Here is a 27,617-nt window from a genome sequence, read left to right as displayed (position 1 = left end):
GCACTTAGATGCTCCAGGATACTGGTTATAAATGCTATGTAAAAACGTGCTATTAGTACATAACTACAACACTAATAAGGGCCTCATTATGTCTGGCGGTAGGCGTGCCGATAAAATCGTCAGGCTGTCACCAGAATTTTAATTTTTCTGGCGCTTGGCTTAACGAAAACACTGGGGGATTACAACCTGGTGTTCCTGGAAGTCAGACGCCAGTAAATTGTTAATCCCCATTCCCATTTGCGTCCAATAGGACTCAATGGGAATGGGGATGACGGAAGCACCGTCACCGTTAATAACGGTGCCAGTGCTTCCGTGAAAGTCTGCGGGCGGCTGCCGTCCCGCCGGCGGGACGGCAGCCACCCGCAGATTCTGTGTCTGCCGGTCCGGTAACAACGGTGCTGGTAGGCTTATCAGCACCCAGAGGCGTTGCTAGGGGGGGCTAAGGGGGGTACATCCCCTGGTCTTTTGGTTGTAGCCCCGGATAGAATCTCAGGAGCTACAACCAAAAGGCTAGCTAGCCCCCAGTCCCGACAGTTCCGACATCAGCGTAGCGCCGGGTCTTTTCCAGACCTAGCAAACCCAGCACCGTTGTTACTGGACTGGCACACTCCTAATGAGGACATACGTTCTCATACTAAGGGACCATGCACTGGTATGAGCAGTGTATGAAAATCACCACAGCAAGGTTAAACTTGCCAATCGAAATAATAATAACAATGTTAATAATGATAATACATATTATTAATATTAACAATAGTTATGTATCTAGTTCTTCTATGCAGAACGCATTAAACCGAATATTTTATGTACAACTGTTATTACACAATCGAAAGTGGAACTCGTGTCAAATCATATAAAAGTGGATTGCACAAAAAAATTCAAATGTTTAAATTGGGGAATACCTGTCTAGGAAGAATATGTGTTATCTGACGAGGTCATCGACCATGGGCATTTACAAAAATCTGCAATACATACAACTGAAGCGAGGTTAGTATGTGAGCACATGCATGTCACTAAACAGTAGTACTCACGTATTGCATTCTGCATTCATGTGCCCTAGGATCCTGTTGAACAGCAGTTTCATGTCAAAAGGTATTCTGTCGTTCCCCTACTGTACATACACTATTTTATGTTGAAGAGGCACGAGTACAAAAGTACTTTGGTTGCATTGACAAGTACGATCATGTGTTTGTCAAAATAAATGTCGTATTGCCTGTTGTAAGGGCATTGTGCAGAGTACATTATTATGCTGTTCCGCTTCAACAAATGAAATGCGTGACCATTTTCAAAGCATCGGGATGTCTTCATTTTCCTATAAAGGGCGCTTCTCCAAAAATGTATGTGCCAAAAACACAGTCAATATGAGAAGAAAACAAACGCTAATTGCCATACATCTTGTTTTCTCAGATTACACTGCATTCGAAATGAGGAATTTCCCATTTTAAGTATCTGAATGTGCCTCACGCGGACTTGCCGCTGCAAACTGGCATTACAGACCGTCTGTTTATATCTATAGAAAACATCATTTTTTATAAGAAATGAACACATACGTATATTTATTTGTTCATACGCATACAGCCACACTTCAATATACATGTACACATCTATATGGGGCAGGTGCATGGTTATAAAACTACACATGATCTATATGTTTACAAATTAGAATCTTGTGTTAATGTTATATGAACAGACAAGATACATGTTCAAAAGTATATGTATACATACACGTGTATGCAATTACTTGCACTACATACATATGCTGCATTTATATCGATCAACTAATGTATGAAGTGCACTGTATGAAAATTCTATGTTTTTAAACTTGCCAACTAAAATCGTAGTAAAGGGGATCATTTACAAACACAGACCTTTTCCTGATAATCATTGCATGTATGCTTTATGTTAAACGTAGTCTAGTTCGCCACATGAAAGAATGGTTCATTTTCCTTTTTGATATTCTAATGCAGAATACCTGGGTAACTTCAGCTTTCTCTATCACTCAGTGCTTTAAGACATATCTCAAAAGGGTGCTCTGAACAATACATACTGTAAAGAATGTCTATTGGTGGCGTCTCGGCTACAACATTGCTGCAGAGTGTGCAGGTGTTTTGGGCTTCACGGGCAGCACCTGCAGAAAAGTCTGCTGCTTATCCTGGCCTCAGCGCTATTCCCCGACGTGAAAATACAAAGATTTTGGACATCGATTTCGAGTTATACGCTTGCAGGCTGTGCGAGACTTACGGCAAATGCCTGAGCTGGAATAAATCATCCTCCATGGCCGTGCTGCTGAATGGGTTCTCCGGTGCTCATCGCTCTTACATTGTGCGAACAGCTGAGCGCTTGGGCTTCAGGAGCTGTTTGTGCTGGACAGCTCACTGCCACAAATGAGCATCGGCGCCTGGCCTCTGGGAGGACTCACAAACTAGTAGGCTGTCTTTTCTTTCCATAGAACGTTTTGTCCCCTTTCGTTATCCAAATAGAGCGCGTGCCAGCTGGCTTCCATAAACCTGCAATCGAGGCGGCCATCTTAAAATGAAATATCTTTCAGTTAAATCGGATGTAATGAATCGTTAAAATGCAATTTTCTTTTAAAACAGTGTATATACATTATACGTTTTATGTTTGTTATAGAATAAGATGCGTGTACTATATTTGATTTCAATATTATGTTTTAACTTATTTACATTATGTTGTGAGCAACTACTAAATATGGAGCCGAACCAAACCCATTTATTTCGTTACAAATCGAAAATAAAATTATACTTCAGTTGCACCCCCCCCCCCCCATAGATTGGGAACTCTCGTATTGACACCTGACGCTAGGAAAGCTTACCGCCCAAATGTGCTTGACTTTGTAATGATGGTCAAGAGTTCATGACATTATGACCCCAGGGCCTAGGAACAATGCTGGAATTGTTTGTAAATGTCACCACATTTTCTGCCCTCAATGTTATACTGTTATTCTATGTTGTTGTGGCCTAACAGATGACAGGACGCTGTAGTATTTCTAACAGTCTTTATTGACTAACAGCAAGTGAGGAGGCTATGCGTGGCCTGGTGGCGCAGGGCGCTTACTCACTGTTCACTGCGACCAAGTCCTGTGCTTCCCCAGTTGCTTCACTGTGGAAGGGTTGTGCACACCGGTGGCACGCTGTAGTCTCCTAGGGCCCCCATGAAACCTCCAGTGGCTGTGGTGTTACGCCCTAGGAGCCGTGGTGTGAGTTCTCTAACTCACTTCTCCTTATCCTGTAGTCAGGAGCAGCGCTCCTCTCTGACCGCTTCTGCTGGCCAGGCGCCAACACTGAAGCGGGAACGTTTTCCCGCAGAGCGTTGGCTCGCGAGATCCCGTCTCGCGAGATCTCGCGAGAACACGCTCCCGCGATCACGTGATGTCCCCACATATGTCAAGACCCAGAGTCTCCTATTATGCTATACTCTTTCCTTCACAACTCAAGCAGCAATATATATATATATATATACAGTGCTTTAAGTGTGCCGGGACCAGCAGGGGCCGGGCACTGGCGGCAGTCTCCAAAAAGTGGGGCTGAGCCAGGGCCCTGCCGGGACCCCCAGTCCCTCCACGCCATAGCGGGACACATTATCCCGCAACGGCCATAGCCGCAACGGAAGATGCGCCCGCCATTTTAAAGTCAGGCAAGCTGTGACTGACAGAGATGCCAGCCAGCCACAGCATCGCTGAAACTGAAAGTTGCAGTTTGAGCAACACTGTGGCTGGCTGGCACTTCTGTCAGTCATTGTAACTTCCTCTTGTGACCCCTTGCGTGACGGGTCATAAGAGGAAGTTATGGTCCCTTTGTTTCCCCACCCCCGTCACGAGGTCACTGACCCTCGGCGATCCTGGGGCATTAGATCATGGACCCCCAAGTTTTCGCTGAGGGTCAAAGACACCTCAGGCTCATTGATCTAATCTGATCACCAAGGCGAAAGGCGTCTGCAAAGCTTCATAAAGGATGCCTTGAATTGTGTACTTTTTAAGCCATCTTTTATAATGCTTTGTCGACAAAGACGCCTCGGGTTTTGTCCATCCTCAAAGCTTTATAAAAGATGGCTTGAATCGTGTACGTTTCAAACCATCTTTTATAAACATAGAACTATGTTAAGGATATCTATGTTTATAAAAGATGGCTTGAAAAGTACACAAACCATAGTAAGGTACACACACATGTTTGTGCATACCTTACTATGGTTTGTGTACTTTTCAAGCCATATTTTTATAAGCATATCAATATGTAACATATTTCAATGAAGGCTTAGTGTACCCAAAATCATCCTAAAGGGAGCCCCCACCAAATTGACAGCCTATTTAACGAAACACCTGTGGACCTTGCTTAGCAAGGAGGCACGGAACAAACTAAGAGCAGAGTGCCCCACATCACTTCTCCCAGACAAAGTGGCCGATACCCCAGACATAGGGCCCCATTACGAGTTGCCCGGTAAAACCGGGTTCATTACCGGCATGCCGGAATGAGCTTGTCCGTGCACGTATGATCCCGCTAATAGCGGGTCATTACGAGGGCGCGAGCACGCGCCTTCCCTCATGCCGGTAGTGGCAATACCGCCATGCCGGTAAAGGCCCTCCAAGCCCCCTATACCGGCAATCCAGGGCCCGCCCATTGCGCTACCACCTCACACTAAACCGTAAATACCGGCACGGTAATACCGGCATGTCATTACCGTGTTCGCAAAAAACGGACCCGGAAATTACGTCATCGCGCAGGAACGGGAAATGGGCCAGCGGCCATCTTTAAAAACATAATCCATTGCCATCCTCCATTACTACCACTACACCCATGTTGTTGAGTGCCAAAACACAACCAGGATGTCAAAGGCCACTGGAAAAAGCTCACAAAGGAAGAGGAAGCAGCGCTTTTCAGATGCTGAATTGACAATGCTAGTGGACACCCTACAACAGCATACTGACATAATCCGAAGCACGGACCTGAAGCATGCGGCCCAAACGCGTAAAAAACAGGTGTGGCAGGAGGTTGCGCAGAGGGTAACAGCAGTGGGGAGCACCCCAAGGAGTGTCCGGGATTGCAGAAAGCGCTGGGACGACCTCCACCTCCATGTCCGGAAGATCCTTGCGGAGAACCGGAGGGCCGCAATGGCGACAGGCAGTGGCACACACTCCCCTGTTAAGCTCACCACGTGGGAGGAGATTGCAAGTGGATTCATCGACCCAGAATCCATAGAGGGGATCGGAGAGCAGGAGTTCGGGGCAGCTACTACAAAAAAGGAAGGTGAGTGAACCAACACATCCACCAATAACAAAACATGATGTGACACAAGTGAGGTGGGAGTCCGATTAGGCAAGGCAATTCCTTTACCCAAGGCAACATCAACTCACCAACAGAATACTGATTGCCACCCCCTGCACCACACGCATGCTGCGTGAAATATGTAAACCCAACAGAGGTGCAACATGACCCATTCATGCCCATGTCCCCCCCACACCTAGACAATCCATTGCCACCAGCCATGCAATCATTGCCAACATGTCCCCTCAGTACACCAAATGCCATACAACAGAAATGAAATAATGCCTGAATGTATCAAGATATTACACTGCAACAAATCACAGCTGCCATTTGGCAATCTCTCTGATGACCTGCATCTCTTCTATCCCCCAGGCACCGATGAGGAAGGTGGAACCCAGGACAGGGGGGCAAGCACATCCAGTGCACGCAAGGGGACCAGGGCCACCGCAACCCCCTCCTCCAAAAAATTGCCTGCGACCACTCCCAGTGTGCCACACAAGGCATCATCTCTGCAGGGTGGACCTGCTGTGATAGTACCAGCTGTACCACCGGCCACCACGGACGTCATGTCCACAGAGGTGGTCGAAGAGGCCGAAGAATCTTTGGGATTGCCCAGCCCAACACACATTGGCACCCCCTGCGGAGACAGAGAGCCTGGATGACCCATGTCTCCATGACTCCGACCTAGGAGATTCGGACATCAGCATTTTCACGGACGATAGTGCCAAGGACGAGGGCCCCACGCAGGTGCCTGCCACCACCCAGCCTTCCACCACCCTGCCTTCCACCACCCTGCCTTCCACCACCCTGCCTTCCACCACCCCACCAGCCACCGGTACACCTGCAACAGAAACCCCCTTTAAGGTCCGTCTGTCAAGGGTGGAGGCCCGCCAAGACGAGATGCTGCAGATTATGCAGCAACAGGTCGTTGCCGGTAATGAGACCATGAAGGCCATAGTCACGGCCATTGCTGCAAATACAGCTGCCGTGGAGGCGTCCACGTCTGCATTGAGGCAGTGCATGGGGTCACTGACCGAGGCCCTAATAGCCAACATCAGGCAAGTGCAGCAGCCACACCATGGCTCTGCAAGGGGATTGACAATTGACACATCCACCACGTCAACACCTTCCACCTCTGTTCAATCAAGCCCTGTGCGCTTAACGCGCAGGAGCGCACGGCGCATGGCCATGGAACCCCGATACCCAAAAGTCGCCAAAAACCGACTTTCTGAAAAATGGAAAAAATGTGAGGAGTAACATTGGTGAAGGCAACACTGTTTGTTGTGCACATGGGGACATTTGGGATCTGTGGGGTGGTTGAGGGAGTTTGTTGGGGGATTGTGGGAGGGGGAGGTGGGCACAGTTTTGCACTTTCATATAATACACAAGTTTTCTGGAGAACAATCCCTGGCTGGACATTGTTATTTTTGGTGTGCATCCATTTAATGTGTTACGGTGTTCAGTGTCCAAATTACAACATTCCCTTTGTGCATGTTCACATTGGCCCAGTGTCTGACTGACAAACGTCATTCATGGTCCCTGTGTCTTAAAAGTATTTGTCAATTAGTGCTTGGTGTACAGCATGGCCGTCCCATGCATCACGTACTGGCAGGGGGGCTCCTTCGTCTCCGTCTCCATTCCCTTCATCCTCACCCGGGCCATGCATGTCAATGTCAGGTGGCAGTGGTACATTCCTTCAGACGCACATGTTGTGCAGCATGACACAGGCCATGGTGATCTTTGCCACCTTCTCAGGCCTATATAGGAGTGCCCCACCAGACCTGCTTAGGCATCGGAACCGCACCTTCAACAGGCCAAAGGTCTGCTCAATCACAACATGGGTACGAGTGTGCACACAATTGTACTCCTCTTCATGGCTGTTCTGCGGGTTCCGCACAGGGGTAAGTAGCCACGGCCTCAAGGGATATCCTCCATCACCTGCAAGCAGATACAAATAGGTGTGTGTCACTCTGAACTGACACCTTCAGGGAGCACGGTCATGGCAGCAGCTATTAGGTGTGCGCATGCACATGTCCCTGTACGTGTACCAAATAGTCACCTATATGGAATGTATACTGTAAAGAGGTGTGGAACACTGGAGGGGGTTGAATAGATGATGCAGGGTGTAAGCATGCATGCTGAGGCAGATGTGCTGTGGCAGTGTGAAAACGTTTAGCCTCCAATTCATGCTGTATACTCTTTGCTATGCATGGTCACACTGGCCGCATTGGCACAATTGCCATCCTATTCAGTCATGCATTGCTTGCCATCACCATGGTGCCCTGGTTGTGCCTCTCACTTGTTGTCATCCATTTGCATCATTTGTGATATGTGGCCCAGTGATGTGTCATTTTCAGTTTGGCTGTGTCAAGTGTTTAGCTCTGCATTCATTCTCCACTCACTGGCTATTGCCACCCAGGTGTACTTGTAACCCCCCCTTTCCCACCCTGGTAAACTATCCCCCCCTTTCCCACCCAGGTAAACTATCCCCCCCTTTCCCACCCTGGTAAACTATCCCCCCCTTTCCCACCCAGGTGTACTATCCCCCCCTTCTGCATCCGCACACATGAGTACCCCACAGCATGGCCATGGGCCTGTTGTGCAACTCACCGAGCAGCCAGGCATGTGGTCCAGCATGTCGCTCCATGTGACAGGGTAGCGTGGAGTTGCGCAGTACCATGGCATCATGTGTGGATCCAGGAAATCGGGGGCAGCAATGGGTGATGATCTTGCTGGAGTCACATACCATTTGTACATTGATGGAGTGGTATTGCTTGCGATTGCGATACACTGCCTCTATGGCATGGGGGACTACCAATTCCACATGGGTGCAGTCGATGGCACCGACACAATTGGGCATGCCTGCCAGTGCATGGAAGCCTACTTTGGTTTCGGCTATCTCCTGGCCACTCCGTGGTAGGGATATGTGGGTGCTTGCGTGCTTCAGGAGGGCATCCAGCACTTGGTTCAGCATGCGTGAGAATAGTGGTTGTGAAATGCCATGCAGCTGGCCCACTGTGTGTTGGTAGGTGCCTGTGGCCAGGAAGTGTAGCACAGACACCACCTTCAGTAGTGGGGGGATGGGAGTGCGTATTTGTATGTGGCTGGCAATGTCGTTCTGTATCATGTCCACTATGGTGGTGATGGTGTCACGGGCCAACCGGTACAGGGTGTGGATCTGCTCAGGGGTTAGGTTGAATGGGCTGGGTCTGGTGCGAGGGATTGGTGGCTGCCTACGAGGCGCTGGTGGCTGCGCTGGTGGTAATTGCTGGGCCTGTCTCACCCTCCTTCTCCTCCTCCTGCGTCTCCTCTGTGCTGCCTGTTCTTGCTGCTGCTGTTGTTGTTGTTGTTGTTGCTGTTGTTGCTGTAGTTGTAGCAGTATAGGCATGTCCTACTGCGCCATGATTGCAAATGCTAGTGGTAGCATTTTGGTGTAGGAAGGGGTGTGGTGTGTAGGTGTGCTCCTTTTGTACGGGCCCACTCTGCCTTGCCTACACCTGTGGGGGGGTTGTGGTGTGTGGGTGTGCTCAGTTCATACTGGTGCAGCCTCCTTTGACTCCACCTGTGGGGATTGGTGCACCTGTGGCAGCTGCCTTGTATCTTGGTTGCTGTTTGCGGCTGGTCCGCGATGCCTGTTTTTCCGGCATCATGCAGCCCGTTGTTAGAGTGTTCGCGATGCCGGTATTTGCATGTTTGCGTGGGTTGTGATTGCCCCCTATTACCGGCATGCCAGTATTTAATACCTGAAGAGGCGCGTGTACGTGCCTATGCCGCTATTAGCGGCACCGTAAATAACGGTGCCGTTCATACCGGGTTTGCGGGTCAAAATGCTACGGAACGTTAAATGATGCCGGTATTTACATACCGGCATTATTTTTCCCTTACCTGCATGACTCGTAATGAGGCCCATAGATTCCACGATGTTGCACCTCATGGTAACGTACTCTAAGGACATCCGAAAAGTTATTGATAGGTCATGGCATGCCTGTCAGGGCAAACTCCTTGATGTGGTGGGTCCGCTTGCTAATATCTTGGAAATGGCAGAGGAAGCTAAGAACAACAGTGACATACACCCACAAGTACTGGCAGGATGGATTCACCAGGCCACCTGTTTAGTAGGGAATGGCAACTGTGCCATCTCGGTGGAACGGCGGAGGTACATTTTGGTAATGATAGACCCAAAGCTGGGAGAGTTGGCCTCGTCCGAAGCCGCAGCAGCAGCAAAAGGGTCCCTCCCTGGGGACACCGTTGTGAAGGGCATGACCACATTTGTGCACACATTTGCCGCCCTGGACAAGGCGCAAGCCTCCCTGAAGAAGGTCTTTGCCACACAGGTTTTCGGTCAGGCTGGCAGAGGCTGAGGCCGCTCAGCCAGCTGGGCAGGCAGACAATGGCCTTTTGGTCCTGGCAGTCCAAGGAGGCCAGACGACCCAACCCCTTCCTCCCCACGTGGGGAGAGGAAGGTGTAGAGGATGGAGAGGCACCAATGGACATTCAACCATTACTGCAGGTGAGAGCGCAAGCACATACCACAGGGCCTATTGCAAGCGTGCAGCTACCAGTGATTGCCAGCAGACTGGCTACGTGCCTTCTCTAGTGGCAAGAGAGCACAGGGGACGCATGGATTCTGGTAGCAATTCAAGGATTCCGCCTAGAGTTTTGTCAAGAGCCCCAGCAAGACGAGCTGCCAAGGCCATTTGCCTCTCAGAATTAGATCAAGGGCTCATGAGGCAAGAAATAGCAAAACTTTGCGAGAAAAAGACAATAAGACTAGCCAAGCATGGAACTGTAGGATTCATGCGCAACCTCTTCCTAGTAAAGAGAACGTTGAAGGTCATGACGGTTATTAATCAGAGGGCCCTCAATGCCTTTCTCCTCTACTGGCACTTCAAGATGTAAGGCATCCATCTCCTAAGAGACATCCTCCAAAAAGGAGAAAGGCTGGCTCACAAATATCTGTGGGACGCTTATTTAGCGGTACCCATACACAAATCTCACTGGCGCTTCCTCAGTTTATCTGGAAAGGTCAGCAGAGGGAATTCATCTGTCTCCCATTCGGCCTGTGCTCAGCGCCCTGGTGCTTCACCAAGGTGTTGAAGCTGGTGCTAGCGAAACTGCGCGAAAAAGGGATCAGGCTGATGATATATTTAGACAATATATGCCTGATGGTGAAGGACAAGCGACTCCTGCGAGCGCAAGTGGCAGAAGCAACAAGCTTGCTGGAAGATTTGGACTTCCTAATGAGCTGCCAGAAGTACCAGATCACTCCCCTGAAGAATATGGACTTCATGGGGTTCGTCCTGGACTCAGTACAGGGATTCAGGGATTCCTGGGCTTGCTGGTACAGAAATCGAATGATTTTAGGAGAGAAATCAAGATGCCCAAGCCAAGGTTCAAATATCAAAGGCTACTATACAGGCAATATTTCCATGCCCCCTGCATTATCGGGCCCTGCAGAGTCTGAATATACAGCACCTCAGGGAGTGGCTTTCTCATGAACACAGGGTTCCTCTGTCACAGGAAGCACGGACAGAACTGTCCTGGTGGATACAACATATGGAAACCTGGAATGGGACAGCCATTGTCGGTTCTCTGCTATACCTGGTGATCGAGTCTGAAGTCCAAAGCAGTTTTTGAAATCAATGAAGGCCATGCATTTTTATGTGACTAATGGTTAGCAGATTGATAGCTGTTCCCGGTGCAGGAACAAAACCCGTTTGGAAGGGGTCTTGTACATTCTGTGCAGTTAACAAATGATTGAAGTCTCTCAAAATTAATTGTGCAAATAATTTGCCTGGAGAATCGAGTAGGGCCATGGGCCGGTAGTTAGCTGGTGACTGCCGATCTCCTTTTTTGAAAATTGTGACGATTATCCATTTTCAACAGGAAGGGGGAATAGTTTGGGATGTTAATACTTGTTCACATAAGGTCTGAAGAATTTCAGCCCAGGCTTCAGGATGGGTCTTCAGCATGACGTTGCTATAGTACTGATTCCAGACTTCTTATGGAACTGCATTTATTTGTATTGGAATTTGGGTAATATGGTTTGTCTGGTTCAGTAGGTTCCAATGAAGGCAGAATGTTTTGTTGCCAGGTGCTCACCATCTTTCTGCATGAGTAATGCTTTACATGATTGTGTCCAGTTTTTATATTTTGTGTTAAGTTGCCTCAGGGGACTAGAGCTAGCCTCAGGCAGTTAGAGACAAGCCATTCTTTTAGATCGACGAAAGGCAGATTTTTTTCTTGTCTTTTGACATCATAGGTATGTTTATGTCTATGTATTTACTTTGCTGACATGGAAGGTTGTTGCTTCAAAGTGTCAGACCAAGGAAGCACTTGAAATGGAGCGACTTGCCTCGTCGTGTAGATGATGAAGTCTTCCAAATAATGTACCTGTCTGGCTATTAGAAATAACAACCAGAATGGTCTATTACTGGAAAGACAGGAGACCGATGACCCAGGCGCCGTAGAAGTGTAGACACGGTATACAGGAGGACACACCACCAGCTGAAAACAAGGCAAGTATCCGACTTTGCATAGACAAGAAAGCCAATACAAAACAGCATACACTGAATACCACTAACCTGCTAACTCAGGTAAGAAAGTTAACCGGCTGGTAATGCTGGCACCTGCAGTCTAAGCAAAGAATACGGCAATGAATCACTTATCAATAAGCATCAATAGAATAACTAGGAGTCTCTAATTACTCTCATAGTCTTACCGTGTTGGACTCCTGTCCAGTGGTAACAAGGGTCCGGAGGGGCAGAGGAAGTTCGTAGCAAACCTCAGTCGCGAGGCAGAAGACAAGCAAACAACCCACAACGTACACCTTTCGAAGTCTCTAGTCCGTGTACTTGTGAGGGACGAAAGCAAGGAAGTTCAAAAACCAAGACGAAACAAAAATCTTTCAAGGCGAGGTAGCAGCGTGGAAGCAATCCAAGGCAAAGTCCAATAACAATCGAATGTCGTGCAGGGAGCGAGCAAAGCAGACCAAATCAGTATCCAAGGCAATATCCAATGTCAGGCCAATGTCAAGCAGGAAGCGGGCAGTGCAGACCAATTCAGAATCCAAGGCAAAATCAGGGACAGTCCGTGGTCAAGAGGAGGAAGGCAACCAGATCAAAAGGCAAATTCCAAAGAGCAACCAAAGCAGTCCGAAGTCAAAACCGGGAGGACCAGGAAAAAACTGTGATCAGGAAACAGGAATCAATGAATCAGAAAACAGGAATCCGAATCCGAAACACCACCGAAGAAAGTTCAGAAGCGCCGGTGATTGTACAGGGAGGAGCTTATGAAGACGGTATCACGTGACTTGGTTTGCGTGATACCGTCACAGCAGGACGAGTGCTCCTGTAGTGTAGAGGACGCCAGCGTTGCCAGGCTACCTTCCAGGCACCGTGCTGCATCCGGGGTAAGTGAAGTACTCGACTGCTAGGATACACCTTTGTTTTGCGCTGAAGGCTTTGATCGCGGATGTGCCGGTGAGCAACTGGCGACGCTGTGCTTTCTTTCCCAGCTAACAGACTGGAAGGGCAGAGAGATCTAACATAAAGTCTGTAAGGCCGCAACGTAAAGGTCTTCAGAATACATTACTTTCAGAATGTGGTCATTTAGATCTTTCAATAGTTTGGGGGTCCAGCAAAGCCAATTTTTACCTCCGGCTAGAGTGAGGCTGCCATTGTAACAATGCGATTTTAATGTAGTTCCAGATGGGCGCCAGCTCCAGGACAGTGAGAGGAGCTTGTGAGGTTTTATTTGCTTTTGAGGTTTTATTTGAAAGAAAGCATTCAGCAATTGCAAACAAATCTCTGTGTTACGTTCACGTGGTATCTGCGGAGGCATTGGGGCACGGTTGCAGCCCTCCCTGAAATCGAATCACCCCCTTCAGGCCTTTCCCTCAGTAGAAAAGCTGTGAGCAGTGGTATGTGGTGCTACTGCTCCTGCGTGGAGATGACAGTGTGTGAGTGCGCAATCTGTGATTGTTGTACCTCTCGAACCCTTCACCCCAAAGTACGGTTTCTATGAGCATATGTCGGCCCATAAAGCTCACCTGTGAATTATGGAAGATAAGCTCTCCGTCCTGCTACTTCTGGCAGGGGCGCGTCGAATGTGATCTAGTTCCTTCACTGATACCTGATAAGGATTAGGCCAGTCCAGCTGCGACTATGCTTCTCATTATGATTGGTAAGTCTTTCTTGAGCTCTGTGATGCTGTTCGTTCTGTTTAATGTCTTTATATGTTACTACTATTTATGCCCGCAGTAACGTCTCTCTTCTGTTTTCTTCCCTTAGATGCAAATGCGGCCTCAATGCAGCTGTGAGACGCAAGACGCGGCCAGATGGAAGATGGATGCTACCGCAAGGTTCGACAGCAGGTGAGTGATGGTTTAAGGAAAAGCACGAAGTATGGAGAAGTGCAACCTTAAACTGACTGTTTTTTCGATGTCTAACCTTGTCTTCTGTTTTTCCTTGCAGGAGCTGCTGTCGACGATGGAGCATGTCGTGCTGCGGTGCCAAGATGAAGATTTCTGCGTTCCGGAAAGTGTAAAGATGAATACTTGGTTCGCCGAAAAGATGTACAGGTAAGAACAGCTTCCCCCAGTTGGTAAGTATGCTGGCAGGAAGCAGGATATCCAGGAAGCAGGATCTTCAAAGGTAAGTCTGACCTCAGGCGATGGTGAGCGTTACGCTGCTTGTAAGTGCAGAATAACTCGAAGCAACTGTCTTGAGAATCGGGACAGCTCATATAGCTGAGATCGTGGGCACGCCCATTAGGGCCGGCTTACCAGCCACACCCTACCACTCCTTGCTCACCGTTCTTAGAGAGGCAACAGTTTGACCTCACTGATGATGCCCAACAAGGCTGAAACACGTGTATGGGGTTACTGATGGTACTCTTGTTCAGAGGAGAATTGCCTAGCATTTTGGCGCTGGACTGCCCCAGGGCAGGACAAAGGCTGATATGCGGGTAAATTTCTTCTCTGTGAAAAGGACAGTGAGCTAAAGACTTGGTAGAGTCTCTGCCAGGGGTTATTCACCCAAGAACAAGTCATTGGGCTGTGTTCGTGCTGGTAGAGAGATTCCCAGACCCCCCTTTGTTTGCATACATTAACTTTGGGTTTCACCCTAAGTTAACAGGGCAATCCAGACGTGGACCCCTTGCTCACTGTTCTTAGAGAGGCAACAGTTTCACCTCACTGATGATGCCCAACAAGGCTGAAACACGTGTATGGGGTTACTGATGGTACTCTTGTTCAGAGGAGAATTGCCTAGCATTTCGGCGCTGGACTGCCCCAGGACAGGACAAAGGCTGATATGCGGGGAAATTTCTTCTCTGTGAAAAGGACAGTGAGCTAAAGACTTGGTAGAGTCTCTCCCAGGGGTTATTCACCCATGAACAGGTCATTGGGCTGTGTTCGTGCTGGTAGAGAGATTCCCAGACCCCCCTTTGTTTGCACTCCTAGAAAGTGAGCACGTGTGAAGGCAATCCATTAACAGCCACAACCAAGAATACAATGGGGGCTGCTTAATGGATGGAATGTTCAAGGTAAATGCATCCTGCTTAATGGATGGAATGTTCAAGGTTAATGCATCTGAAGTGCTATGCCCATAATAAAAGCTTTTTGGTGTTAAATGGATGTTCTTGTTTACTTTTGTTCATGAGCCTGGCGCCAAAGGCGCTAGGACAGTGCCCACCCAGGTCTCCTGTGCATGCGACCCCTGCATGCCTGTGCCCCTGACTTCATGACCATGACACTCTGTCAATGTATATATAGTCAATGATAGCTTCTTGCTGGAGTCTTTTCCAGGTGCTATATGGAGGTATGTTGTCTGTGAAGGCTCCATTTAACATGACAAACTGTCTGTTGGCCATTAGGGAGGAACAGCATCATACAAGGGTCGATTTTGCAGCAATTGTTTTTGAGATGCAATGCATTTTCAAATCGCCAACTAAGATGGTGTGTACTATTGATGTATCATTTGTGATGAGCAGTGGTCAAAGTGTACAAAAAGAAGAAGTGGAACTATGTTCCCTGCTGGCCTGCCCCCACTCCTCACAAACCCCTTCACCAAACCCCTCCACGCACAATACAAACCCCCAAACACATGCACCTGCTGTTTAAGGGAACATTCAGTGCAGTGCACTGAAAGTGCACCTTTCAACTCATTCTTACACTTTTATTTTAAAACGAAATCATTCCGGAACGGTTTCATTTTAAAATAAAAGTATAGGAGCTGTAAATCATAATTAAAAAAGGTATAGGAGCACCGCTCCCAAATGCTCCCGCTCACTTTGACCACTGGTGATGAGGTTTAAGGTATCTTCCAAGTCTTGGAAGAATGTGTCCATTGTAGAGTAGGAGCCAAGTACCCCCACCTCAACCGTTCCGCCCCTATTGCCTGTATGTTGGAAACCAGAGTATGTGACATACACAGAGCAGTTGAAACGACAAAGGCCAAAAGGAATCCTAGAGGTAAGATTACCATTGAGGAAACCATACCTGCATACCAGAAAATATGATGGTTGTTTAAATGAGATTCCTGAAGAAGCAGAGCAAATAAATGGTAAGGAAGATTTAAAAATCTTTTTAATTTATTTTTAATTTGTAGAGCGCACTGCTGCCCGCGGGCATCAAGGCGCTATGAGACAACTTAAGAAGGCTTGATTCAAGGTTACACGAATGCGGCCTCAGCATAGAAAGCTTGATACAGAGAGCAATGTTACAGTTACAAGATTAACAGAGAACAGCAGAAGGCATACATGAGTGTAAAGTGTATAGACAGCACGAGGCCTACAAGCATTGTGAAACAAAAAGCCTTGTTTTGATAGCTTTCCTGAAGGTTGTGTGGGAGTCAATCATCCTAATGAAATGGGGGAGGGAGTTCCAGTAGGTAGCTACCATGTTGGGGAAGCTGGAACCGCCCGCCCGCACTCTGCGGGTGAAGGGGACAGTAATTATGTTGGTATAGGCAGCTCTGGTAGGTCTGGAGGAGGTGTGGAGGGAGATTCTTTGAACTAGATAGGGTGTGGCAAGGCAGTGAATGGTGATGTCACCAACTGTCTCCAACAGTCACTAAGTAAACGTCACACATAGCTGAACCGACGTGCTTAGAAGAGATGCAGAGCACAGAGAATGCAGATATTCTATAAGACATCAAGAAAGTATCACGGATAAGTGACATCTTGGGATCAAGGTGAAGAAGCTTATGCCAAGGAACAGATGAAGACATCAAGCTATGTTACACGTGTACAGATGCAAAAGAAATGCAAGCAGACAAAGTAATCTTAAGGCTAGCTTTTTAGTGAATAGATTGCGGCAAGCGCCAATATATATATATATGCATGTGGACAAGTAAAGGATGGATGTTTCCACTACGCATTATAGCAGTGCTGGACTTTAGTAAGAAGGCAGAGAAAGCCTAATTTCCAGAGTGTCGCAGTTGAAAAGAAAATTGAATTACAAAATGAAACTCAGCAGACAATGCTGAATGAGTAAAAGAAGCCAATGTCTTATCAAACTGGAGTAAACTGACATTGGATACAAATTGTGTGAAAGAACAGAACTCCTGTTCAGAAGGCATGAACAAAACAAGAAAGACATCAGAGGTCTATTAAAAAATAGTATTAAAAATCACTAGAAGCTCGATTCCATGGTCACGTGGAAGGATGAAGTTGGACAAACAAAATGGTCACACATACACACGAGGGCAGAGCGTGCTTTCACTCCCTGAATTTCTCACAGCTAAGAACACTCTGAAGGCCGAGCTTCAAAGCCTAATTGACAGTAGACCACTGAGGTGATGATGGATTGATATGCTAATTAGTGGGAAGCAATGGTTAAAGCGAGCTCACCAGCACCTGGATGGCCAGCCTGCATGCTGCTAGACGTAGGTGGAAAAGTACTGACGGAGGTTAGAGTGCCATCCAATTGTAGAGCACCGTGTAATTAGGGGTCCTATAGTTGTGTAAGCCAATAGGACTTCGTACATTTAGTGACGTTCATAGTGGTCATTTTTAGAGGAGGACTTAGTTGCCCCACCTGATGTTAAGTAACCAATCACATATTCACACTTTTTTAGATTAGTATGGATCGTATACTTAGATGTTCACTCAGAGCCAATCACCCACACTCATAGGTTTTTGTAGTTTGCCACATAGGATGACGTTAGTAAATACGTAGGTTAACGTCATTGATGACAAGTTTTGGGTATAAAATCTCAGGTTTTTCTAGAATGTATTGAGGCAGAGGATCGAGCGAATTCGTTGATGTTCATTGTACTCCCTGTTTTAGATAATTGATATTAAAACAGTTTTCCTTTTACCAACTATCTGAGTCATTTTGATAATTGATGTATGAATAAAAATCTGCATCCCGTCCATCTCCAGGGTAATTGCTACTCATCTTAAAGGGCTGGTTTATCCAGTTCAGTTGGTAGCAGAGGATGGTTCAGATCCATCAACATAAGTAAACTTTAGAGTCCCGGCAATAGGGAACAAACATTTCCATTTGGCTGAAAGGACGTGAAGCTCCCCATAGCTAGTGGTTAGTGTAATTTGAAAAAGCTTGCAAGCGCAGTGTGACGGGTCCCCTGGTTTCCACAGTATCCCCTCCCACGTCTATGAGAAGCTGATGAAATAGAAGGTTGAAGAGGTGCTAAACGAGGCATACAATCCCGAGAGTCGGAAGACAAAAATGCGAGTGGTGAGTAAAAACTGAGAGAGTTGGCAAAACATATGGGTGATGAGTGAAGAAAAAAAGTGAGTAAAGGAGGGAAGCAGGATAAACATAAAGTGAGAATAAGAGTGCTATATGTATATAGTGAATAGATATTGACTTGAGTGTGGCCAAGCAATAGAGGTATTGTGAGAGAGGCCACAATAATAGAATATGCCCTGGCCTGTGTTTTAAAGAACGTATCAGAAGAAATTTGAACCTAGAGACCCGTAGCAAATGACTGTCGATGGAGGGAATCCTTTTACAGGTAACGGAATGAGGCTGTACCCACAATAGTACAGCTCACTGGGAGACCTGATGTGTTCAATGCTATCCGTGACCCCAAATCCTCATGAGGTACCAAGGGTAGACGTCAGTATAGTAGGCAAATCATTTCCGTTTTTAGTAGACACAGGTGCAACGCGCTCATGTATACGAGAGGGGAAATCTTTGATGTCTGGAAATGCCATGAATACCCAGCTTTTACAGGAGCTACAAGTAGAGTTCCTTTCACTGAAGAATTACCAGTCTCTATAGAATGTAACATGTTGGTGCCATTGCTACATTCAACGCAGACACCTGTTAACATATCGGGTCGAGATCTAATGACAAAGTTAAACATGACAATTCCGTTTACTGATGAAGGCATAGTGTGTTCAACACCAGGAATGCAATATTTAAACGTGAGCAAATGTATTATAGCATTTGCAGGACAAATGGCCATGCGGGCAACGCCTTTAGAACCTTTAAAACCAGAGGTTTTTTATTATGGAGTATGCATTCTATTGACATAGTTACCAGGCTACCAGGCTTGGTAGGCAAAACTATGAGAATACCTGATGAATTTTTGTTTAGACCCGTTTGTTTAGACCCAAGTTTTTCCCTTAGATCTACAAGCAGCCATAGTGTGAGGTGAAATGGCTTTGCTTGATGGGAATGATGATGAGGGCAGATGATGGTGTACAGTAATTGCCATCGGGGAAGGTTACAGATTGACTGACGTCACTGATGAGGATCTATTTGGAGATCATCCGTCTGATGACAAAGTCATATTTGACATGAGCATTACTTATTGGGTGAGAGAAATCAAACGAGAAGTTCCTCAGAAAATGATGTTAGCACAAAAACATCCTGAGTATTTTGATGTAGATATGGCAAAAGTGCCAATTTTATTGTGGACCACAGGCCCCTATGACGTAGACCTTTTGAAGGGGGTTGGAGAAGTAAAGATTAAATTGAAACCAGGAGCAATTTTACCTCGAGCACGACAGTAGCCTATGTCTTGAGAGGCAGATGAAGGTATTTTTAAGACAATTTCTGCCATGATGGATCAGGGTATTTTAGTGATGCCAGAGTCACCCTGTAATACAGCGGTTTATCCTGTGAAAAAAGGGTAAGGGGGCGTGTGATAAAACTGGGATAAAAACACACAAGAGGTCACCAGCTGGCACAGGCTCTGTCAATACCAGGCAGGCAGACCATATGAAGGGTTAAACAATCTAACAGAAGGAGGAGAGTAATTGACAAGTCACTGGACCAATCAGGGACTAGCTTGTATGTAAATGGAGGTCTGTGTCTACAAATTATGAGCTTGTTTGTTTTGATTATGTTGCCAGGAGACAGGAGCGGAGGAATCGAGTGGTGACGGTTATCAATGGGCTTACTGAAGTTGAATGCGGAGAAAAAGAAAGCGAGTCAGTTTCATCAGAAGAAACAAACGTGTTGCACCATTGCGCTAAGTTAAATACTGTTAATGCGAGCGATCGTTGAAAGTCGCTGTACAGTTATGTGAAAAAAATGTGAACGACGATCTGTCGGATCAGTTGCCGGTGAGAAGCAGAGATTTACGGCAAAGTGATTGTGCCGAGAAAATCCGTTGCCGAGTAAGTAAACACTGTGCTGAGAGGGAGGAAGACGTTGGCATTCCGTGTCTGAGGAAACCAATGTCTGAAGCGAAGGAAGCGCTGTAATATCACTAGTTGGGGCTAGAAGTTGTGAAGCACGCAACGCCGGCATCAGGCAAGTCGCGGAGAAGCGTGTTTGAGGAGGGAGGCGGAGCCGACGCCGATCCACTGCGACGCATTCGCTGGGCCTGCTGAGGGGAAGAGCCGCGTACGATTGGACAGCTGATCCGTCCCCGCTGGGCCGAGGTAATTTCGGAACACAGTAGCGGAAGCAGCTGGTCAACGACAAGGGAAGACAAAGGTATGTGCCTGAGGAAGAATGAACTGGGGAAGTGAAAGACAATACAAAGACAGTTTACAACAACAAATGTGTGTGTGCTAGCAAGTCCACGGGAAGTTGATTTGAGGCATGTACATAAGACTGTATAAGTGAAAGAAGAAGAGGAGGTATCAAAGATAACAGAACAGAGATTAAAGACTGTAAGGGGAAGGTCTCAAGAAGAGAGAAGTGTTATTTGTGAAATGACCAAAAGAATGGAAATAAAAACATGAACTGCATAGACACCATGCAAGAAAAGGGAATCTAATGCAAAGTCTGATAAGCACGAGGAAACCTACGTAAAGAGAGACTTACCTGGTGATCTTCCTGATGCCCAGAACAGTCATCAAAAGACAAGACGTATCCTTTTTCCTAAAAGATAAAGAAAGAACAGAAAATAAACTGTTAATAAAGGTTGTTGCATTACCACGTTAACCTACTTTCAGTCTCAGTGAGTCTAATTATAGTTCCTATAGCGCGCAAAGGTCACAATTTTGGTGTCAGAAGTGGGATAATTGTCGAACACCATGGAAGAACTCATCCTGAGTATTTTGATGTAGATATGGCAAAAGTGCCAATTTTATTGTGGACCACAGGCCCCTATGACGTAGACCTTTAGAAGGGGTTTGGAGAACTAAAGATTAAATTGAAACCAGGAGCAATTTTAACTCGAGCACGACAGTAGCCTATGTCTCGAGAGGCAGATGAAGGTATTTTTAAGACAGTTTCTGCCATGATGTATCAGGGTATTTTAGTGATGCCAGAGTCACCCTGTAATACAGCGGTTTATCCTGTGAAAAAAGGGTAAGGGGCGTGGAGGCTAATTCAAGATTTGAGGCCGATAAACCAGATTGTAGAGACCGAGTTCCCTCTAGTTCCTAATCCTGCTGCAATCTTATGTAATATACCTGTTGAAGCACGATATTTCACTGTGATTGATTTGAAAAATGCATTTTCCTCAATCCTATTGCGCAAACACTTGCAGGATCTGATGTAATTTACGTTCAGACAGACTAGGTTAAAAAGCACGAGATTACCTCAAGGGTATTGTGAGTCTCCATCGATTTTCAATGGTGTCCTCCAGATGGACTTAAGCAATATTGATTTAGGAAGTGTTATGTTGCAATACGTAGATAACATTTTAGTTCGCAGCACTTCAGAGGAAGAGTGCAGACGCGATTTTGTTCAGCTGATGATTATACTTGCTAACAAAGGTTATAAGGTTGACAAAGAGAAGTTACAGTATTGTCAACAGGAGGTGTTGTACACAGGCCAATTGATTTCACATGAAGGAAAGAAGGTTACTCCTGAGAGAGCTGAGGCTATTTTGAAGACCACAAAGCTGCACACGATAAAACACATGCAAAGATTTGTGGGTCTATGTAATTATGTCACAGCATGGGTCTTTGAATACAATTTATACATAAGGCCTTTATTGCAGGTTTTACAGAAAGCACAGGCAACGCATGAGAAAATTGTGTGGACTGAGGAAAGGTTTGATGAGTTGAAAAAAGCAATTTGCACAGCTCCAGTTTTAGGGATTTCTAATTATGCTGAGGAATTATTTTTGTTTTCGCACATGGACAGCAGTGTTATGACAGCAGTCCTTACAAAGAGAACCACATTGGGGTACAAGCCCCTTGCATATTACAGTGGGATTTTAGACCCGGTGATGAGAGGTCATTTTCCATGCAAACAATCTTTGGCAGCAGCCGTGCTTGCTATAGAGAAAGCTGCAAGCATAGTGATGGGGTGTTCCATAACGTTATTTGGTGAACATGCACTGTTTGGCATTTTAGAGAAACCAAAAGGCACGTTGACCTCTCAAAGGGCTTCTGCCTATGAAGTAGTCATATCGAATCCAGCAATCAAAATAGTTTGATGCAGAATAGTGAATCCTGCCATGTTTGTAGCTGAACCACTGGCAGATGATGAGCATGTGGATGACTGTTCGAACTATGAAGAGTTCTATGATGAAATCCTCAGGATAAAATAAAATGCTTTGGCAGGAGGAAATGTGTTTTTATTGATGGTTCTTCAAGGATCGATCAGAATGATGGACAGAGATACACAGGTGCCGTTGTAATAAAGCACACGGCCAATGGGGAGTTTCAGAAGATGGTAAGTGCTCGACTACCGTCTCATTATTCAGCACAGGCTGCAGAGTTAGTGGTGCTGATTGTCGCGCTCGAGAATCATGCAGACCAGGAAGTAACAGTGTACAGCGACTCCGCCTATGTGCCGTCAATGGTACATGCAGGGTTAGCATGTTGGAAAAGGAGGTGCTACCTCTGAGCAGATGGCACCCAGTGCAACATGCCGCCTTATTGGACAGGCTTATTAAGGCTTTGCAACTCCCAGTAGCCATCACAGTCATTAAATGCGCAGCACACACTAAAAAGGGCATACTTTATCTCAGGTGGAACCCAAGCAGCAGATGATGAAGCCAAACTTGCTGCATGTTCAGAAAATGTTATGACATTTGATATGCCCGATGTAAATGAGAAGTTGTAATGATGAACGTGTCTGAAGGATATAGTAATTTCTCAAAGACACAAGGATTTGTGGACGTGAAGAGGGTGTTCTTTAAACCCCTCTGAAGCATTGTGGCAACATGACAGCACTGGTAAACCAGTGATGCCTGTAACCTTATTAAGGGTGGCGCTGGAACAGCTGCACTACCCTGCGCACACAACTAGAGAGAACCTCGCTGCAACTATTGCAGAGGATTGGATCGTACCAAATTTGTTAGAGCATGTTGTGTTCTATGTAGTGAACTGCATCTTCTATGTAGTGAACTGCATCGTGTGTCAATAATTTATAGCTGGGCATACACTGCACACAGGGAAGTTATTCCGAGACCCACTGGCACATTTCAGCATTTGCATATTAACTAGGTCGACATGCTGCAAGTATGTAATGGATATCTATACATGATTATAGTAGTTTGTCCCTTTTCATGATGGATTGAGGCTGGTCCATGTACACACCCAGACTCTACCTGTGCAGCAAAATCCTTAGTGCGAGAAGTGTTTTCTAGATGGGGAGTATGTGAAGTAATGAGGTCAGATAATGGCCCTCATTTTGTGAATCAAACATTTGAGCAGATCAGCTTGCTGCTTGGTATAAAGCACAAGTTTTCTTCGGCCTATCATCCACAAGGAAATGGGATCTGTGAACGGCTCAACGGCTTGCTAAAAGAAAGGATAGCCAAGTTGTTATGTTATGTCATTTTATTTGTAAGGCGCCAAAGCCCGAAGGCATCCAGGCGCCATGAAGAAAGAAAGTAGGGCCCTATCAAGTTCAGCCAGGTAGCTGGATCAGAAGTTTATGAAAAAAGAACGGTCTTCAACTATTTCCGGAAGATCAGAAGATTGGATGTATTATGTAGAAGCGCCGAGAGGGCGTTCCAGGCTTGTGCGGTCTGCACATGAATAGTGCGGCCATTGCCACAAGCTCTTTTCACTCGATCTACTTGTAGTGAGCAGGTTTTAGCTGAGCGAAGAGATCTACTAGGCGTATATAGCTTCAGCCTGTTCTTAAGATATATAGGTGCATCACCATAGACGCATTTATGACAAGTTGTCAGAAGCCTGAATTATATTCTAGCTGAAACTGGCAGCCAGTGGAGACTCCTCCTGGCTACGGATGTGGGCACTAGCCGCTTCATCTGGAATACGATGCGTACCGTGGCGTTTTGAATCTTTTTGAGTCTTTGTAGATCTACTTTCTTTGCTCCTCACAAAAGGGCGTTACAGTAGTCCAATCTAGGCAGTATTACGGGCCAGACTAGTTTCTTAAGGTTTTCCTCTGAAACCAGCGGGGCCACTTGATGTAGCACTTTCAGATGTTAGTGCTTTTCAAAATAGCGTCAACATGGGCCTTGTTGTCTACGCTGGCCTCCAAATAGGTGCACAAGGTCTTAACCTTGAGTACCACTGATATTTGACATCCATCAACCAAAAAACAGTTATACTGGGAGCCCAACTTCTCTCTAGCTTGTTTGGGACAGTATAACATTAGCTCTGTCTTGGTGGCGTTATGGCAGAGCCAATTAGTTGTCATCCAGCTTTTCACCATTTGATAGACCCGATCTAGGTTTTGTTGGTCCTTACTGTGGTCTCCACCAACCTCCAGTGCCAACTGAAAATCGTATGCATAAATGCAAAAGAAGTGGTCTGAATCCTCAGGATCCCTGCATAATGGGATAATGTAAATATTAAAGAGCCGGGGGGAAAGGCAAGCCCCTGAGGGACTCCACAGATGGTAATCTCAATGTCGGAGTCACTCTCACCCCAGTGTACTCGGGAGCTACGCCCCTCAAGAAATGACTTGAGCCAAGTTATTGCCTCCTCTGAGAGACCTCCAATAGTAGACATGCGATCTAGCAGAATCCTGTGATCTAGCAAGTCAAAGGCTGCCGATAGGTCAAGTAACATCAGCAGCCCCGACTTGCCAGATTCCAACCCAGATAGCATGTGCGTCTGCAAATCCAACAAGGCACTCTCAGTGCCATGAAAGCTGTGGAACCCTGATTGTTTTTTATGAAAGATATTTCTTTCTGCCACATGTGCCTGCAATTGTAGCGTGGCTACTTTATCCACAAGCTTTAGGAAAAAAAGGGTATTTGTAATTGGTCTAAGGTTTGCAGCATCGTTAGGGCCTAGACCAAAGGCAAAACAAAGGAATGACTACTACATTTGTTATAGATGAGGGAATGTGATTGGTATGAAAAGAGGAGCTTACAAAACGAAAGAGAAAAGGGGCAAACATGTCTTTGTGTTCTAATATGGTTTTGGATGGTAAAAGTTCACCTGGGCAACTTGTAGGCTCGCATGATATTACAAATATCTGTAGTAGTATGTTCTTTGAAATTAAACTTAGCTTGGGATTGTTGAGGTGATTGTTCTCCCTCGATTAAGGATTTAGATGTAATTTTAGATTTAGACTGTGTCTCCTCAGTGCTGTCATGATTGGGTTAACTAAAAGTAGCACTATGGGTTATTTTGGCTAATTCTTGCAGGATTTTATTTTGGGCCGTTTTTAATTTGTCGGCAAAGGCTTTTTGTACCTTTTTTACAGTCGTCTCTTATGGGTTTAATGACCGGGTTTATACTGGCAGGCTTTTCCCAGGATCTCAGGAGACTAAAAAGCTCTTTGGTTTGATTCTCAGCATTAGTAATTTGATTGTTGTAGAAGTTATGCTTAGCTTCCACAATTTTGGTCTTATATTCCTTAGCCTTAATTTTCAAAATTACTAAATTTTCTGGGGTATTGTCTTTTTGCCAGGTATGTTCTGCCTGTCGTTTAACTGTTTTCAATTCTGCTAGTGCTGGGGTAAACCATCTGGGATGCTTTGGAGTATCTCTGACCTTTCTAACTTTTAATGGTGCAACCTGATCTAGCATTTTTAAGATTTGGTCATTATAAATCAGACCCTCCAGTTTATAGCGATTTTGCGATCCCGCAAAAACGGCTGTTTTGCGCAAAACGCTGCAAAAACGGCCGTTTTGTGCAAAAACAGCATCTTTAAATACATTTTTTTTTTACTTTTTTTTATTGTAATCTGCAAAAATTACTGTTTTAAAAAAAATAATACTCAGGGTGACAGGTTCTCAACTTTTGTTTTTTTTTACACGAGAAATGAAATCACTTGCGCCCCAAAAAAGTGCAGCCCAATTCACAAGGGACACATGAATGGGCACATTTTATATGCGCGCCCATTCAGATGGCCTTTTTCATCTCCTACATCAAATAAAGTGGCGTTTCTGTCAATTTAAAAGCGCATCCCTCATTACCAAGCAAGATGCCTTTTTAAATGTTCAGAAATTGTAGGCAACCATACGCGCATGGGATGTGGGGCTGCCACTGCATGACAGGGTCTTTCCTGACCATGTCATGCATTTCTTTTAAGGTATGAAGCGCTGCTGAGTCGCTTGCATTTCTGTTCGTCAAACAGGATAAAAATGCATTTTTTGGGTCGCATTTTGAAAGGTGCTGGGAGCTTGCAGAACACTGTCGGGAGAGCGATTCTATTCAAAGTACTGCCCATTTTGATTACAAAAATCTATCGAATGTTACAATTTGACCAATTTCATCCAGTACTATTCGATCGATTTTTATAAATACTGAACATGTTTTGCGGGGGTGTCACCCGCTCCCCATGTTCAGTATTTTTGGTCTAGGGTGGTTGCAGAAGTGTTTTCCCCTTTTTCCTCAAAATTGGAGGCAGGGACAGAAAAAAAAGAAAATAACGAAAAAGGGACCCTGCGGAGTCGGATGTTAGAGGGACGAATCTGGCACCGCAGGGTTGCAGGGGAAGCAGCAGCAACCAAGCAGTTAAGTAGGGGAGGCGGTGGGGTGGTGGTGAAAGGTACATTTTGGGTTGTTTGGTTGAAGTGCAAATCAATTCGCAGCAAAATTGACTACGGTCAATTCCGCCGCAAATAATTACACTTCGGTCAAACAACCCACAATTTGCGCTACAGCTGAAGCCTGTGGAAATGCGCCGGTCACCTTTGAGAATGAGGTGACCTGCTCATTTCCAAAATGGGTTGTCTAAAAATAGCATATTCTCCATTCTTTTTTTAAATGCCCCATTATTTGAGGAACTGGGTCAAAATCTACATTTAAAAAAAATAAAAAAATGGTTAAACTATGAGAGAGAGGGAGAGTGATGGGTGAGATGTGAAGTGATAGGCAAGAACGCCGAGGGATAGCAGTGGGTCAGAGGAGGAAGCGCTGCACAAGAGAGCAGAGGAAGCAGTGATGCGGTGGGCCAGAAATCTGAGATTTAGTTAATACTATTAAATAGGCATGAACATTAAACCAGAAATGTAGCCAAATCAAACACTGTTCTGCCAAGCCAGAGACATCTGGGACTCTTCCTATTAAATTAATACAAAAGATACATAATAATGATACCCTGGCTCTCTTGTAGCCTTGCACTCTGCCTATTTCCTGCAATGTGGCAATCTTACACCCTCCAGTTAATGCAAAATGTCCCGCAAAAATGCCGCAATAAATAAAGGTTTGTGCCGCAAAATTTGCCATTTCATGCCGCAAAATCCTGGAAGGTCTGATAAGTACTAATAAGTGCTTCCGGACTATCTGAGTCTTTAGTAGTTTTCATTATCCTCTGCAAGCATGCTGAGAGAATAGGAGGCATAACCAGCTTCATGTTCCTTTCAAGCAATTCATGCATAGGTTCATGTTTCCTGGGATGGGTGATAGGAAGTGTCAGTTGGAAATGGATGGAGAAATGATCCGACCAGGGACATGGCGTAGTAATTACATTGTCAATTAAAATATTTCCACTTCCCACCCAATCCAAGATATGACCTTTTATATGTGTCGGTTCATTGTTATGAATAAGTATATGGTGGTCATTTAAGGATTTT

The 27,617-nt window shown here is 45.8% G+C and overlaps 1 protein-coding gene across 4 annotated transcripts in view; it reads right to left on the bottom strand.

Moving 5' to 3' along the window:
* The window catches only part of SVOP (SV2 related protein), a 750,499-nt gene that overhangs the window by 666,788 nt on the left and 56,094 nt on the right, over positions 1-27,617 (bottom strand). For 2 of the 4 annotated variants that reach the window (XM_069619446.1, XM_069619445.1), the window contains exon 2: positions 20,533-20,589. In XM_069619446.1, the coding sequence (XP_069475547.1) occupies positions 20,533-20,589 (57 nt within the window). Of the gene's footprint in view, positions 1-2,241; positions 2,426-20,532; positions 20,590-27,617 lie in introns of those variants that run through there. The other 2 variants (XM_069619448.1, XM_069619447.1) reach the window with 2 other exon arrangements.

Source organism: Ambystoma mexicanum, chromosome 10, assembly GCF_040938575.1.
Source record: "Ambystoma mexicanum isolate Mex_15411 chromosome 10, UKY_AmexF1_1, whole genome shotgun sequence".
NCBI lineage: Eukaryota > Metazoa > Chordata > Amphibia > Caudata > Ambystomatidae > Ambystoma > Ambystoma mexicanum.
This window is presented reverse-complemented; position numbering and strand designations above follow the sequence as displayed.